Source organism: Ammospiza nelsoni, chromosome Z, assembly GCF_027579445.1.
Source record: "Ammospiza nelsoni isolate bAmmNel1 chromosome Z, bAmmNel1.pri, whole genome shotgun sequence".
Taxonomy (NCBI): domain Eukaryota; kingdom Metazoa; phylum Chordata; class Aves; order Passeriformes; family Passerellidae; genus Ammospiza; species Ammospiza nelsoni.
In genome coordinates this window covers 46,616,930-46,635,327 of record NC_080669.1, presented here as the reverse complement: position 1 = coordinate 46,635,327, position 18,398 = coordinate 46,616,930, and the positions used below count along the sequence as shown (strand labels likewise).

General features: G+C 34.1%; 1 protein-coding gene across 1 annotated transcript in view; it reads left to right on the top strand.

Moving 5' to 3' along the window:
* The window catches only part of AP3B1 (adaptor related protein complex 3 subunit beta 1), a 153,460-nt gene that overhangs the window by 32,469 nt on the left and 102,593 nt on the right, over nucleotides 1–18,398 (top strand). The window contains exon 7 of the mRNA XM_059492504.1: nucleotides 6,876–7,055. Within this exon, the coding sequence (XP_059348487.1) occupies nucleotides 6,876–7,055 (180 nt within the window). The remainder of the gene's footprint in view (nucleotides 1–6,875; nucleotides 7,056–18,398) is intronic.

Below are 18,398 nucleotides of genomic sequence, written 5' to 3'. Positions count from 1 at the left end.
TTGGAATTACTTATGGGGAGATAATGGGCTCATTGCCTATTGGGCGCATACACTGTGTATTGGACACTGTACTTATAAAGATATCAGCTGAAGCAGTAGCTGAAAATGATAGACTGGACTTAGGTCTGCTGGGTTTGTTTGGAGACATACTTGGTTAACTGCAACAACTTTTTGCTCCCTTTGATCCCTCTTTGTCTGTTCGCTAATGAGACCTGGTTCCAGTCTGAGCTGACATCTCAGCTTCAGAATTCTTACTATTTTGAGAACTAATATGAAGACTAATTATTTCAGAAAGAAAACATACATATCTCTCTTTAAGGCTCTCTGCATCTAAGTGTGCTCTTTCACCCCAGACTCCACAGCTTATGGTGGTCTAAAATTGATCAGTCTCTATTTAATCTTTCATAGTTTTGGAAGGACTACTTTAGCATGGCAAAGCTTTATCTTAAGTAGTACTCTTTGTCATGTACCACTAAATATTCCCAGAAAGCTTCCGTGTTTACTAACAGAACATGCATAGTGCACAAGTGTTTTGTTAGCAGGTAACTCCAATCTGAATAAGCTTATTCTTTGCCCCTAATTGGAAAATAGCAATTTGCTCACAGTGCGGAAATCAAGAGTGCCATTTGTTGCTAGATTCAGCCTTTAAAATTGGAAGAGATGCAGCTGCTTATAGGTGGTGGTCCTTAAGTACAGGTGTGGCCTTAGGCTGTCGACTTTATAGGTTTAATAATGATGCATCTTGGGGAAATTTGTGTTAATTTGATTCATCTTTTTGAATTCTTTGAGGGAAGCTTTACTTCGTACACTTAGCCTAAAAGAGAAAACTCCTTCAATATACTTTCTAAAAGTGTTTGTCTTTTTTATGTATTTTACAGTCTTGCTGAAGAAAATTAGGATCATTTGCTGCCATATGAATTCTTCAAATGGGACCAAACTGTAAAAGAACAGCTTTTGTTATAGACTTATGAAGGGCCTGTATTTGATTAGTGAAATGTCTCAGCTTTTTGCAGCTCATGTTCTCTGTTTGACTGTCAAAGTGCCTGAAATCTGTAGGGTGATAATGTGTAACTGGAACCACAAATATTTGACACTGACCTTTGGATTCCTTCTACTTAAATGCAGAGCTGTTCCTTTACATTAATATTAGTTGCCATCTCTTGCTAGCTCTAATCTAATGTCAGTGAATCAGTATGTTCATTAAATAGTTTTTTACCTGAGTTGGAGAGTCCTAGTGACTTAGTTGAATATCAGTGGTTTTCCACTTTTGTTCACTTGATGGAAATGTCAAGTTACTTTTTGTACTTCTATGTACTGAAGGGCTGATAATTCTCAGACAAGCCATAATATGTTAACCACTGGTATGTTAACCACTGTATCTGAAATAATCCACTGTTGATTGATTATTGGTTATTTTGATTATAATGTTTTAAATATTTTTTCTTTTAATCAGTTTGATTTTTTTGATCCATGTTTGGAGGGAGAATGTAATTAGTAATATTAACTAGGTACATAACAGTCTAATATTATTCGGGTGATATTTGACACTGTATTTTATTGAAAAGTAAACTTTTACTCAAAATCTGTTTATTTTCCATAGCTATTTGACCTCAAGCAGGATTTTTGAAATTTATTGCCATAATCTCTGTGTTAGAGATAGAATAGCTAATACGTGTAGATGCCTCTAAATTTCTGTAAACCAGGGAGTTTTTTCAGAGAGAACATGCTGTTGTATGTTTTTAATGCAGTTTTTGTTGCACAGAAAAGACACAATGTATTTCAATTAGCCAGAGTAATTTTACATTTGAAATAGCAAGACATTATCTGGAGGAGAATTTTACTGTAGTAAAATTAAATAATTTTTAGACAGTATAAGATGTGGGATTTTTTTAGATCTCAATCAGTAGTAAATTTTAATATAAGCTGAGGTAAGCAAAACTTAAAATGAGATGAGATGTAACCTTAACCCAGCACTTCATTAAAATTTCTGGTGAGATAAATGAAAAATCACTCTATTCCTAGAGTGTCTTAACACAAAGATTCAATTAAAACGCAAGCTTTCCGTTAATCTAAAATGCAAAATTATCAAGTGCAAGCCATTGTTAACATACCCTCAAGGGTAGCTGATTAGGAATTAGTCTATCAACAAATCTGTGACTTTTTGCAAGCGTATTTAAATTTTAAACAGATGTTTACAAGTATTTTTACTATTTAGGCTTATAAATTCCTAGTTATGTTTTTACCCTTGGTTAACAAGTACCTAACATTTTGATAAGCAGGTACAAGAGCATGAATACCTGCTCCTTTTGTTTTTCTAGTAAATCACTCTAGCTGAGCAGGTGATGCAATTTTGTGTAGAAGGAAAGATAAGACTATGCCGGTATTCTATGCTAAAATTATTTTTCTCGGGAAGTAATATGGCTAGTCATATGTGAAAGTATAACTGGGTGTTTTAGAGCAAACTAGTTCCCTTTTCTTCTTAGTCTATTCTGTATTGCTTCACTCTAATTCTCCTTTTTCTATTCAGTGATAACCTAGCTTTAACACATAGGGTTTAAGGCAAGATTTGTTGCAAAAGTTCCTTTTGGAAGAAAAAGATACTGTGAAGGACTGTGGTTAGCAGCCTGTGTTTTACAATGCTAAGTAAACAACAATGAAAATGAAGTTCATTAATGATATCTGAGTTATAGCAGGTTAAAGAAAAGTAAAATCCTTATTGGCATTGAAAATGAATCATGCATGTTATCCAAACCTGTAAAGCAAAAAAAACTTGTGACTTGCATTCCACAGTCTAAATTAAAGTATCCCAGGTATATTAAAAACTTCCTTACTAAAGGAAAGACAGGATGTTGTTGGGATATAGTTGTATGGATGATGGGTATATTAAAAATGCCCAAATATATTGCTGATTTGCATCTGTAGCTTTGAGTATATTTTATTTTGTATGGGTACATACCTCTTTAATAATGAATTTATTATTTTGTTCTGACGTTATAATTTTCTATTAATAATAACATGTAACTTTGCTTTAACTCCATTTTGGGGGTGAAAAGACCTTATGCAAATATGTGAGTATAGATGCAAATATGTGAGTATAGAGATTTCTTTTACAGACTGCATGGCTACCAGATAAAATGCAGATTCTTTCTCAGTGACATTCCTTTGATTAAAAGATCATCCTAGGAATTGGTGATGGCTTTGTGATGAAGATCTAACTCTTACACTAAAGCAGTGTATTTAGGCATAATGGGGAAAGAAAGCTGGGTACTCTTCAAAAGTAGTCTTCAGCTGATGAAGTAATATTTTAGTTTAGAACCCAAATGTGTGGGTAAGACAATGTTTTCTTAGCTTATTGATTTTATGATGGTAAATGCTTCAATTTTGTGGAAAAAAATTACTGAGTTTGTGCAGATGTTTCGTTGTGATAGATCTATTATCCAGCTATTAGAAGATAAATGACTGATCTTTTCCTCTTTCCTTGCCTCCAGAAAATTGAAATAAGAAGGGGAATATCATTTGGGCTGTATGATTAGGGCAGGTGGGGTGGCCATTAATTTAAGAGAGAAGAATTGTGGCAGCATGGGCCAACTTGCACTGTATTATCAATCAAACCTCGATGCACTTCTTGTGATGACCCAGCACTCTCAGGTTTTCACAACGTTAATTAGAATTCATGACAAAACAGATGCAAGGAAACGTTTTGTACCCTTCATAATTTTATAGAAAATTTATTGTTATTAGAGGAACCATTTGCTTAGTGTGATTTTTTTCATTACCAGCTTGTCAACTAGCATAGATAATCTGGAGAAAATATGAACTCCATAGATTGGGTGTCACTTTTGTTGATGGTTCATATAGTTTACCTTGGAGCACAGCTAATGGCTGAAGTTCATAGCAACAGCACAGAAAAATGTGGCGTCTAGTGGAAGACAAATGAACCATGTTTATTGCTTTAATATAAAAAATACATAAATGGAAAGCAGCATTTGAATTTGATGAGCTCATTGCTAGTTTTGTTGGAGTGATTTATATTTTCTCCTTATACAAAAAGCTACTATTGACACAGTGAGATGGAAATTAACTGACTGTTTTTTAGAAACTGATATTTTTTTGTTTTATATTCTGATTGAATCATTTTGTTTTAATTTTAAATACTTTTATGGAATGTTGAGCATTTAATAAACACAGATTATTAGCTGTTTCACTGATGTTTAGATATATAGTAGGTTCATACTATAGGGGAAACAGTGTAGGCTAGAAAATCATCTCTTATTGAGAAAGCCTTAGGAAATATTCTCAGAGAAATCTGCTAGTTAGCAATGCATTTTCAGTCTGTCACATTCTTACCTTTTTTTCCACTTTCAAATTAAAAGCCAAATTTTAGAAAAGACAGTAATGGGGAGAGAGGCATGATCTTAATAATGTCATGATGAATGGCAATTCCTATATTAACTTGTAAATCTAGGGACTTGCCACAGGAATAAAATGCTTGTTTATCCAGTGCACCTCTTGCATTTCATAGCATAGTTTCAATTTTTTTACTAATGTCTTTTAAGTGCTCACAAGTGGCAGCATGGTCATTGTAAACTTGAGTAGGAGATAGATGTAATTTGAAATAAGTAATTGTTTCAAACTCCTGTATTCCATTTTGACTCTTTCTTTGTATTAAGTTGTTGTATTTTATTTATAGTAACTGAACTTTTAAAAAAACAGCAGTGTTTATAGGATATATTCTCAGTTTTAAATTATCTGAATTAGTGTTGTATGTATTTTTTGGTCAGCTTTCAAGATAAATCATATCCAAATGAAAAAGAAGTACAGCAAAATGTGTGTACTGAACTACTAGTAGTAAAAGACAAGGGTGCTGTCTTTAGAATTACTGTTGGAAATCTGTGTTGACCTTCACCTATGAACCTAAAAGGGTATTTTTAAGCATTAGACTGAGACTGTTCTGATAGTCATAAACTGATATGTATCAATCTCCCTTGTCTCTATGAAACAGTAACCTACAAAAAGTCTCTCTGTGTGGTCTTAAAGTAGTATGTCTCTCTTTTAAAACTTCAAGTCTGTCATATTGTCCTCTGCAAGCTGACCTTAACTGTAGTTCAGAGTTCTGCATTCTGATAAAAGGATTTTGCACTTTTCTGACGGGAAAGCTTCACAGCTTCTGTGGCCTAAATGAATACCTGCTCAGGACAGGTCTGGGATTAACCACCACCTTCTGCTGAGCTTTGAGCACCCACCTTATCATCAGTTCTCCACAGTTTTTAAATACAGATGTGCTCTATCAGTAACCTATTATTAAGAAGAAAGTTTAGTACAACAACACATAAAAGAGAGCTTTTGTTTATATGATACAGCAAATTATTTTAGATGTAAAGTGTATTTAGCTCTATCAAATAATCAGATTTTGTTCCTTGGAATGAGTTGCATTCTTGTTGGGACCAGGAGGTACCAGTATGTGGATGAGGCTGGAGACAATAAATGCAACTTCACGTTTATTCTTATTCGTAATTCATAAAATCCCCACAGAGCCTGAGACTTGTTTAGCATAATAGCAAGACTATCTTCTGTGCTGTTTTCTTTCAATTGTAGTGTTGAGCGCATACTAATAAACCACATGTCAGCCAAATACAGGGAGAAAAATGTAACATATGAATATCATTGTATTTAATATTTCTCAAAAAATACTGTTTCAATAAACTGCACTTCTATTTAATTGCTTACTTTAAGTCATTGGGGAAATTATAGAGGTTGAAATGCAGATCCCTGGTGCTCCGATAGAATATGACATTAATTTGCTGCCAGAAGGCTGTGCTGCATGCATGCTAACTGCATACATATCAGCTGCTTCATATAAAGTATCATCATTTTAGTTATTTGACTTAACATGTACTCTGACACAAAACAAATCTTAATTAAAGCAATTAGAAAAGAAAGAACACTAATCTTAGGCACACAATTATATGTCCTTATAAGGCATGGTCAGCTTTTGATCTTTTCTTGCAGTTAAAGTAACCTGCTGACAGAATTTTAACTGGAACTCCAATATATATTTCCTCCCATTATTTTAAAAGAAAATACCAGGCAGAAGATTTTAGTAATCCTTGAGGTGTTAGAATATTGATAATGTATTTAATTTTCTCATAAAAACAAAGCTGTTTTGTAGTCATAGCATGTTGATCTTTATGCCTGAATAAAGAGAGGTTTCTTATGAAGGCAAAAAATTGTGTGAGAACATAGCAGGATATAAATGATGCATTCCTTCAATTATGTAACTGTTAAGGAAGTGCTAAACAGCAGGCAGAAGGTATTTGGAGGGTGAGGGGGAGGAGTGTGTTCACAAAACTAAATATAAAATTTTCTGTGACAGTTAATTTTGCCATATTGAGAGAGAAGTTTGAATTCCAGTAATGCCCGGGGAACTTGGCCCAGTTCTTCTTTATTTTGACGAGGCCAGTATTGACAGAATTCCAAAAGATATTGCTGGGCATATGTTTTACTTCTTGTTGTTCCCTGTTACTTCTGAGTTAATTGCAAGTTCTCTGTTAATTTATTTAGAAGCTAAATCTGTAAGAAAAAAAAATTATGCTTACATTGCACTGTGTCTCCAGGACTGGGAGCTAAGATTTATGTCTGCAATAGAAACAGCAAGTGTTTTCTCTGTTCTAATAACCTTACCCCAATTCTATTTTAAATAAGATACCATTTCTATGGGTTTACTTTTTTTTGTTGTTGTTGTTGTTGTTTGGTTTGTTTTTGCTGAATAGAAATAATTTGAAATTGCAGATAATTGCTAGTATTAATTCTGATTCTCGCTTGTGGTCTAACTGTATACCTGATACTGACCTTCTGGGTTATATTTTGTTTTCTAGCTGGTAGCTGGGAGTGTGGTGATGGCGTTTGAGGAAGTGTGTCCAGATAGAATAGATCTGATTCACAAGAACTACCGAAAGCTCTGTAACTTGCTGGTTGATGTGGAAGAGTGGGGTCAAGTTGTTATAATCCACATGTTAACTCGGTATGCACGTACCCAGTTTTTAAGTCCATGGAAGGTAAGTTTATGATTTCTTAAAATACTGTTGTGAGCCTGCACTCTGAATTATTTCCATTGTTGGATTTACTTAGTCTTTTAAGATGCATTTGTTTGGAGACTTCAGTAAAAGCAGAGATCAAATACGTAAGTCAGCTCTCTAAAATTTCACTAACACAAGGCATATACCTTTCTTCAGAGCCTGAGAATTCTCCTTCCAGGGTATAACCTTTCTTATTTACCTGTGGCACATTCTGTGGGTAGCAGAAAGATTCCTTTTTCTGTGGTTCGTATCACTACATAACAAACATTACACTGCTTGTTTAGGCTTTGTTAATGTGCTGAGGCACTGTGCGAAGACTTGAACATATGTATTTAAAATGTGAAATGTTAAAAATGAGGTGATTATTTTCATTTATATTGTGTAAATATGAGTATACTTCAAAAAATTTATAAAAAGAGGTTGTTCATGACACAAATTCTGTCACTTCTTACAGTAAACAGGGCACAGCTCAAGAAACATATGCTGTTAATGTTGTTTCAGTAGAGACCTAACTCTGAATAACAATTTAAATTAAAAGATTACTTCTGGAAAGAACTGTTTAAAATTGCTCTGCAAGTGTGGTTATTTGTGTTTATTAAAGGCTTGGGGATGTTACTAGTGTTAAGTTTTACCATTTGATTGGAAACTCATTCATGTTTAAAAATGTACATTTTAGTGCAGATTATTGTCATTTATAAGTAGTGCGTTAACAATTTTTTTAAGATTCCTTTTTTCAGCATTGGAATAGGGAATAACACCAACTATCACTCTATCACTGAGTTCTTTAAACTGTCTTTTAATATCCTTTGCGTGGGAAAAATGAAATGCAGTGCCATTCTGTGTTAAAATATGTGTAATTTATTGTGTGAAAATAATTATATGGCAATATATTTGGACAAACAGTTCAGTCTGATTTAGTTTATGATTATATTAACTTCTAAAAAAAACAGGGATTATAATGAATATAGCAAAAATAGAAGTCTGAAGTAGAATTATATGTATGGGCTACTAGTTAGATTCTGAAACATCTTTTTCCTTTTTTATGAAAAGTAAATTGGTTGTAACACATCTTCCTATAACATTGCTTAAAATAAGGAAAGTATTTTTAGATAATAAGACATTTAAGTTATGTTTTTCTACTGTCCTTGAGGCAGTGTTTATTACATGTTGATTATTGGAAGAAGGCAACTTGCATTCTTCTCTCTGATATTTAGAGAGAATCAAAATTGATAATCTGCTTTACCTTAAGCTTTAGTCCCACAATACAATTTTAGTCTGTAATTGGACGAAAGGAAAGTTGAAGAGGAGAATGACCTCCTGTCTTTGACTGAGAGGTTTGAGTTCTTGATGGGATTTGGTTTCTTTAAGACTAAATCTTTTTTCACTGAAACTGGGTGGATGACAGTTGCTGCTGTGGCTTCTGCTCTAGGAATGGGAAAGATTTGTGTGAAAATACTGCCTGTGCCAACCTTAAATTAGTCATCAGTAGTAAAGTATTAATAACACTTTGTTTTCACTTTCAAGATCTTCAGTGTAAAATTTAGTTTGTCTACCTACTCAGCAATCTAATTAGCAGATTTTTTTTGTGGTGCTAGTTGAAATGCATGCCTTTGTCAATACATTCTTAAATGAACTCATCATACAACGGGCCATCTTGTGCAGTAGAAGAGATTTTTAATTTAGTTTATTTGCATCATTATGGATCAGTATTTAGGCTGTTTATATGTAAATGTATGATTTGAGGAACAATTAAGTGTTGACAAAGTAGATTGCAGTCATATCAATTGCAGTGCATTTTCCATAATTTTTCTAACTGACATCTTTGATGATAAATAGTGGATGCCAAGTCAAAGCCGATTATACAGTGCACTAGGAATTCATGGCGCTGTCAGAGAGAAGACCGATTGACTTTAAATTTACATATTAATGAGAAGATTTGTTAAGAGGGTGCTTGACTATAGAAAATAACAGCATATTTATAGGGCACGACACTTTATAAATAAAGCTGATGCAGGAAAATGGAAATTAAACCTATCAGATTAATAAATTCAAGGCTGCTAAAATGCATATTTGCATTTTTATTCAGTAAAATTTTCCCTTACTTTTTGAGGAGCATATGTTGTTTTTGTTTCAGTTAAGCTAATTCCTAACAAGTAGTGGTGTAATGTTTGGAACTGATTTCTTTAGCATTTAGAAATCTAAAAGAAAGTTTTCGAATACTTGCCAGTTATGGAGAAAAATCTTTTTTTGGGTAATATGCTTTAAATTGTTGCAATTACCCATTAACCAAGAATACTTAGATTTTTATTCCTATTTCTAGATTCTTTGAAGAGTATAATTTTTAATTCTAGTTGTAAATGAAGAAAGGAAGAATGTCCTTGGTTTATCCTATTTGTCTTAAAATACTTGGGGGTGCTTTTTGGGTGGTTACATGCAAATAGCAGTTTCAGAATAACCTTTTTTTGATATGAGCTGTATGTATTCTGCTTTAACATGTGTTAGCTGAAATGAGACAAGACACTCCTATTCTGGAGTAAAAATACCTGCTTGGGAATTAAACCACCTAAGAACTATTCCAGGTTTTCTGGGAAGTAAAATACTTGATAGCAGATAAAACTGTGATGCATTTCAGCTTAAATGTTTAAATGCTTAAGTGTTGTTGCAGAAGTTGTTGGGACTGCCAAGCTGTTTGTAAATACCTCCTGAACCATAACAGCATGCAGTCTAATAAATAAAGATGGGTAGAATAATGTTGTTGGTAGTTTTCATGAATACATTGAGTTGTAGTCTAGCAGTTCCAGAACTGGTTTTCAAGCTGTTCAGCCATCCCTGTTTTTGCAAGGAGATGAGGATCGCAGGAGGTAGGAACTACTTCAGCTGTCCTGGTACACGGTTACCACCAAACTTGTGTGATATTTGTGAAGGCAACTTCTGAAAACAGGTGACTTGATCAGAAGTTTCAACAGTCTTTGTATAGAGCAAGATGGAGCTAGGAGCTGCAGTCTAGCAAAACAAATGAGCCTCTCAGGGCCATTGAGCTTCATTTCAGACAATTGAGGATTACATAAATAAACTTTCTTGGTGTTCAGTAAGGATTGGGAAAGAATGGTGAATTTAGATTGATCATGGGCTTCAGTCATTATGAAAATCCTGATAAGTACTTATAGGAATCATGTCTCAGGCTTACATTGTAGGATTATTTATTGAAGTATTGCTCAGTTTAAAGTGCTCAGAATTTGGCATAATTGTTGGGCTGGGAGGGATTGAAGGGGAAATTAAGCATGAAGAAAACAATCTGAAAGAATAAGGACTTCTTTGAGAAAAACATGAAGTATTTGAATGTCTATATATCTAAAAGCATGAACCATGGAAAGTAGCCCAGCTCTCAGTAATTAGAGGAAGAAACAGATTGAAAATATTTATTGAGGTCCCTTCTGGCTCAGCTGTTGTGTGATCTCTTTGTCTCTTGTTAAATGTTTTATTTTGTTAAATGTTTTCTGCTCTTGCAGTACATTCTCAGAATCTTTTAGCTATGAGTTCTTAGTGTATCCCATAAAGGTCATGGTTTTGTGTGATGGAGTTCAGTGTCTAATAGATGCTTCAGACAGCTGAGCAGTATCTAAAACTGCTTTAGATGTTTTATTTTTTTTCTTGTTCTCTGTGTGGGGGTTTGCATTGAGGGACCGGTAATTGTGAATTATAAAGTTTCAAGCACAGCACACAGAAAATAGTGTCTATCCTTTACTTCTGTAGAATTTGTTAACAGTAATGAGCATCCTGAATCAGTTCTGCTGGTTTACTGCAGAGCTTAATAAAACTTCTAAATCCCCTCCTTTTAAGCTGAAGTGAGGGGTGTATTCAGAATAATAGCCTCCGGTTAACTGGGTTACATAGATAAAGCAGTAAAAATGAAACATGTTACAATACTTAAAAAGTATTTTGTATGCATATCATAATTTAATAATGAATCAGCCTGAATACGCCTTTTCCTTCTTTTGTTTTCCAACACAGTAGGGGATCTACAAGTTTTATTGTGGTCTTCTTTTACTGTGGTAAGGAGGCATAGATGCGTATTTGAGAAATATACAGAATATCATTAAATCTTTAAGAATAAAATTAATTATGATATGGTATGTATTACTTATTTAACTTGTCATCTCAGTGAAGTTTCTTTGTAGATATACCAGGTGATATTCTTGCTGGGTTTTAAATTTTATTTTATTTTTTCCCCTGCCCTAAAAGATTGTGAAAGCAGAGAACTCTTGACCATAAGCTGGCTGCTAAGAGCAAAACATTATATTAGGAAAACTAGTTTACAGGGAAGTTTCTTATGTTGCTTATTTCTTCCTTTTTTAATATATCCATCAGAATCTTCAGTGTGAATTGGGGCAGTCTGGAATCAGTTACTGTTTCCCTTTTTATCAGAGTGCAGTACTCTCTGACCAGCTTCTTTTAGATATGCACCAGGTGGGGTTAATGTTTAATGTAAGATTCATTTATTTGAAGATATTTAGTGAAGTGTTTGGGGCATAAAATGGACTAGCTAGCTATTTTACTCTCACATCAATTTTATTGTTTCCTTTTGTGTGCCCTACTTAGTAAGATGAGAGTAATTAGTGCATAGATTTTTAATAGAAAAACTACCTCAAGCTGATTGTGGAAAGTTTGGATTAAAGAAACTCTTCCAGCAGAAGAAAAGCTGCCAAAGGGTTAAATTTTGGGCACAATAATTTCCTGATTTGTTTTGTTTTGTGGCTGTTCAGCACACACTGTTGGTATCAGAAGTATAATCTGCAGATAAAAATGCCATTTGTCTTTGCAGCAGAATGTTTTGCTGTGGTTTCTGTTAGTCCCATGACAGAGTTGCAGAATCAACTCAAACTAAGAAAGGAACCCTTTGTTTTTCTACAAATTTGTCAGCGAAGTTTCCATGTTTCCATGCAGTACTGTAGTCTCATCTTCTTGATTCAGGCTGAGTTTCTTTTTATTATGTATATATATAGGGTAAGAGGCATTCTAGCTATCTGTTGCAAATAAGTTGTTAAAATTGGTTTTATCTCTGTCTAGGTAATTTTCTCTGACTTAGGGAAACAAAAATTAATTAGAAGGAAAGAAATATTTTTTTACAGAAATCTAAATATCAACTGTGTAACTGCTAATAATTTTTAATTTAAATATTAGATGTGGCAAATCCCCATCATCTCATGAGCCACTAAAGTTTCTAGCTTTAATTCTAGCCCTTTGAATTCTACTTGGTCATAGAAAATTGTGTAAACTGTATGAGATGAACTCTGTGTTAACTTTGAACTCTGTGTGGACTTTGAGGCCTTCTTGGGTGCCAGAATACTCATGAATTTTGTTCTGGGCATCTGTCTGTAAAATATTATCTCTCTGTCTAGTAACTTTTGCTAATTGTTAATTCCTTTTCATAATTGTACCAGGATTTTCTCTGGATAATTAGAAGAATTTTAGAATAAACTTGTTTAGCTACTTTGTGAAAATAAACCTTTATCTGCTGTGTGAGGAAGATGTGTGTGAGGTGAGACATCTGCTGTGAGAAAGCTTTAGGTTCCTGACTCTGAGCCTGTACACTTCTGTTTGTAATATCAGGTAGAATTCTTGACTGGTAGCGGCAGCTCTCTAAAGAACCATGGGGTATAGTAAATGTGAAAAATATTCAGATTATTTGGATCATTCTTCTCTTTGATAGTGTACGCACAAGTCTGTTGCACTTTATTGTTGGGAAAGTGCCAGTACCATGTACCAAGAAGAGTGGGGGTAACTGAGGCTTGAATTAGAACAGCATATCTGTTTATCAATAGAATAAATACACCACCAGTTGTTTGTGTGAGAATGCCACTCATGTAAATCAGCAGATGTTTTAAGATGCTTTCAACTTCTTTGCTTACTTAGGCATTGCATACTTACCTACTTGCAGCGGAGGGGAAAAAAGTCTGTAATGCAGTATTTAATGGCTATTGATGTTGTTTAGATGAGTATGTCAGACTTTCTAGTAAGAGTAGCAAACTGCCACCTTTCAGATTGCCAATTTAAGTACAAGTACAGTTATCATTCTTCAACAATTTAGGATAATTTTGTGTTTTAAAAATTTGAGTATCCTAATTAACATATTGAGCTATGGCTGTAGTCCCGATATCATTTAAATATTGGATAAACATTTTAGTAGCTGTAAACAACCCTAAAGCTACATGAAAATTAAAAGAAATGTATGAGTATGTTTCCATATATGGGAAACGTTCTCACTGACTTTACCTTTTAAAATCATGTATCTTTTTCTGAGAGGAAAGGCAGTTGAGTTGCTTTAAGATATATACATGGTGATGTAAGTGGAGTGTGTACTCAGAACAGTAGCAAAGGAGGAACGCAGTGGTGGCTAACAGCTGACCTGGAGGCCTCACAGTCATGGATAACCCTGATTAGAACTCAACCAGTCTCAGCCATTAGGGATGCAGACAGCTATTGGCCAGTTAGCCAGCTGGCAGCCAAATTCAGCCGTTCAGGACCAGCCGCGCAGGCTTTCGACGGCTGCATAAAGGGAACTGCGCTCTGTAAAATTTGCTGTTGCCTCGTGAATCTCGAGTGTCATGTGTCCGTCCCGACTGCAGCAGAGCACTGGGAGCAATTGCAGTTCTATACAGGAACTGCAGCATGAGTGATGTGCAGTTCTGAAGCTCTAGGATCATCCTTGTCTCTGCATACCCCCTGTCTATAAGTCATGAGATGTGGTGACTACTAATTCTAGAGCATGTAGTACCCTTCTCCTGGTTGCAGTCGCAAACTAACAAACAATTAACTGGTTAATAAAGATAAAGGTTTATTAACTGGTTTTCTTCATGGTTCACTTACTTTGCAACCCTGTGGAAGAATATTTTTTCTTGGCAGTTGGTTCACATTTGCTTGCTATCTTGATGTCTTATACTGCCTTTTCAGATACATAAATTGATACTAAATTTTAACTTGAAAAACAGGTCAAACATTTAACCAAACATCTGAATAAAAATTCCAAATTCCACTTTAATTTTTGTATTTGAGAGTAAAAAGAGTGAACTTTCAGCTAGAAACAAATGCTACCTTTTTCTTCCCTTAATCTTTCCTCCTTCTTAGTTTTATTCTGCAATGTTTAATTTATCTTTTCCTGTTCTTTCTTGTACTTTCTTCCTCTTTTCTTATGCTCTAAATATTTTTTCTGTTCTTTGCTTTGCATCTGTTAGTCTCTTCATTGTCATTGGGCCTTTTCCCCAAAAGGAGGAAGGGTTTTTTTCTTGGTAAGACTAAGCTGTTTTATATCTCACTTCTGTTTTGAGTATGGAATTGTTTTGAATAAATGAAAGTAAAAATGATAATGGATTGTTTTAGTTATATCTGCAAGTGTCACAAGACTATTACAACACCAATTGCACATTTGAGGTTGCTGAAGGAAGATGTTCATTACTGCAGCATATTTAAGTCTTAGCCCCTCTTTTCAGATGCCCGTCCTAGGTTTAATTGCTGCTTCTTAGAGAAATGAGAATGAGCACTCCTTCAGTTTCCACATAAGTTGCTATGAAAATACCACAGATGTTACTGTAGTTGTGATATACTGCAAAAAATTAATGTTCAGTTGTCCTCAGACCACTGCTTCCATGCATGTGATGCTCTTGTCTCAGATGTGTACTATAAAATTTTTGTGCATATGGATTATCTTAAGGATGTTTATGGTTTTGGGGTTTTTTTGTTTTCATTAAGCTTTTATTTCATTAGCTTTTCAAGTTTATATTTAGAAATTATGTTATTAGCTAAGTGAGTTTTTAAAAGCCTCTGCAAGGCTGAGTTGAAGTATTTTAAGTCTTTCAAGTATAAATGTGTTTACATACTCATATTGTTTCAAAAAATTGTGGGGCTTTTACTAGAATGAAATAAACATGCTCATCTGAACTGGTATTATACAGGGTATTGTATACATGATAATATTATTAGTAGACTACAAATAAAACTTGATTTATGTGTTGTCGACCATGTAACTTTTATATATGCTGAAGGAAACTAAGAATGATGTAAATGAAAATACTTTAATGTTAAATTTCACCTGCCTTAGTCAGATTCTCAAGACTGAGTAGGTGTCTTAGTTTCTTTGTGTAGCTTAAGTATCAAAGCTCACTATTTTTAAAAATTGGAAGTTTTTTATAGAGAAAACTTTTTTGAATTGCAAATGAAATTTTCTCAAACTAGTAGAATTTTATTGTGTGTCCTTAGCTGCAATAAAATTTAGCTTTTCTTAAGAAATATAAAAATGTTTTGCTGCATATGAAACATGGAACTCCAGAGGTTAATATCACAAGGTAAGCTGACTTGAAATACAAGTCCTTTTAGTGAAAAAGGCCTTGCCCTTGAAGTTGCCCATGGAATTTCCATTAATACTTCAATTTTTATTAACTGAAAGCATGTTTATCTCTTTGTATAACTCAACTCTTAAAATCCACAAATGTGTGGAATCCACAAAAGCATGTAAATCTCTTATCAAAACCTCAAAAATAAAGTTAAAGTTTCCATTGTACTTTATTGGAATTATATTGCATTTTCTATGTAATTATGTTAATATATGACATTTTCTGTACAATTCTATTACAATCATTTGAATAGAGTTGTAATCTATACAGTGGTCCTTGAAAGAGGGTACTGTTTTAAGTTCAAGTCTGTTTCAATGGCTTCAGATCTGCATAATGCTACAAGTCCAGCTGAACCCTTAGGTTTTCCTTCTGACCTCTTTATCCAAATGGTAATTAATAGACTATAGTTATAATTGAAGTAAAAATTATAATGTATAAGGAAATCAGAGTAATATAACTGTGATCTTGCAGTCTATATTGATTCTTCATTACATTGTTTACCTAAGTGAAAATGCTTTTAGACTTGCATAGGAACAACAGATCTAGTCTTTGGAAGACTGACAAAATGCAATGTTAGGTAATGTGATAATTTTGTATTGATATTTTGTATATATAATATAGGCTGTGCGTTATTATTTATATTGTGCACTCCTTGATCATTGCATTCTGGAGGTCCTATAACTGACTGTTTGTTCAGGAAGCCTTCTTACAAATTTTTCCTTGATAAAAGATGTCATATCACAGACCACTAGTTATTACCCGAATATTTTTATATTTTGTGAGGTAAAAGTGATAAGTTAAGTTTCTAAAATTCTTATTCACTTTTAAGTAACTTTGTTGCTGAAAGTTGTTAATGCATTGTGTTCAAGACCACACAGAACACACTGTTCTGGTCTAATGAAAGCCAAGACACTACCTTTCTGTCCATTCAGGAATAGGCACAGTTTGTAATCATTTCTGTAACATCCTGCATCCTGGTTCTGTGACTCAGTGTTTCTTATTTGTCTTGTAATCCCCAGCCTGTTCCTTTCCAATGGTTCTTAACACATGGGCATCAGGAGTTTGTTAGGTGTTGAAAATTGTTTTCTTTCAATGTAACAAGAAAATTTTTCCGTAACTATGTTTAAACAGGAAAATATTTTGAGTATTACTGGGTAGTTTTGTCCTATGGAAGGGTAAGTATCTGAAAATTTTAACCTTTAGACACACTAGGTTATGATTATTCTGTAATATATCTGAGTGTCCAGTGTTGTTCAAAATGCTACACCATGCCCTTGTCTTCAATTGTCTTTAGATGTCTTCAGTTTTTATGGATTTCCTGTAGGCTCCATACTTACAGAGTCTTCCCAGTTCCATGCAGATTTTTTTTTCATGTTCAAGGGAGCGTAAAATGGCACTAGAGGCTTACACTTAGGCATTTGAAATACTTCCCTATTTCTACAGGGACATCAGAGTCATTACTATATTCTGTCAGGCCATTCACAGTAGCACAAGTCTTTATCACACAAGTGGTTATAAATTGCAGCTTACCTTAGAATGAGTCAGTATACTTTTTGCTGGCTGTTTAGTACTTGAAAGAAAACTATTACTTATGGAGCAGAGGATCTGGTCCCTTTATTCTTTATCTCTTCAACTCCTTTTGGCTTAATAAGCCAAACTTATCAAACTTTGCTTGTGCCTTCTAAAGCCTCTCTCCAGCCAGGCTGCAAATTATGTTGGTTACACTTTACTTTCTCTACTGTCTCCAGTGTTTTTATCATGTGAGGTTGTGCCTTTTTTTAAGACCTCTAACAATTCTTGTCAAGCTTTATCTCTGCTGAGAAACCTGAATCATATTCAAGGTTTTGCTGTTGTGGAGAAGATGAATGCTTCTACTAGCATGTGTCTGTTAACAAGTGTGATTGGTTGAGGTCTGGTCTTCTGTCAGAAACTTCTCACAGCTAATATACTGAGCAACAACAGGTCTGTTCTAGTGTTCTGAAACTCATCTATAAAGCAGGTGGAAGGTTTTAGGTAGGCATGTTCACATACAGCATCAAAATTTCAGCTCTAATGAAATGCATTAATGCTTTAAGTAGCAAACTGTTCATAGATTATCCTCCATTTTCCCTTTTCAAGGAAACTGTTTTTCATTCAGCAGGTGAATACTGATCTTGGTGGGCTAAAGTAGTTTGTGGTATTGCAGTCAGTGACCAAATAGTGACTAGTACCAAAATTATTCTTATTTTCAAAATCTAGTTTATCCAAAACTCACTTAAGAACAGTTCTTGGAAATATTAGAAAGGTCTCTGGAAGACAAATAATCCTATTTGCTAAAGATTTTGCTACAGGCATCAAAAGAAAGCTGTGAGTGTATTTCTGTATGAAACTGAGGAAAGAAACTGAAATTTGTAGCTTCAAATAATTTATACCTAACCAAGGAATGCAAATATTTGAATCATTTTTTCCACACAAGATGGAGTTAAGGCTGGCAAAGTGGGAAAATACTGTGTGTTCATGCTTTGGATGTCATTGAAGCTTTGTTTTAACTCAGTATGTGGGTGTATGAAGCTCTGTTTGGAGGTAATTGTAGTATTCACATAATACTACAAATGTAGTATTTGGACCCTAAATGGAAGTCACATTCTCAACTTTTATGCCATATTAAATGTAACTTCTAGCAAAATCTCAGTTAAATGTTAGCAAATTCCATTAGCGTTTTTTTAAAGTCACTAAGTAAATGAGCTATCTGCCTGATTCTTCATTTAAGCTGTTAATACTTTATGAGGATGTCTCTGAATTGTATGTCTGGAATAATGTAAAAAAGAATTATGCATGTTCTTCCACACTAAAATACTCACTTCTCTGCTGTGAATAAATCATAATAGATGGGGAATGCACAGAGTCTACTTGCAAATTGTAGTCTGGAATACTGTGGTCTCAGTTTTTAATCATT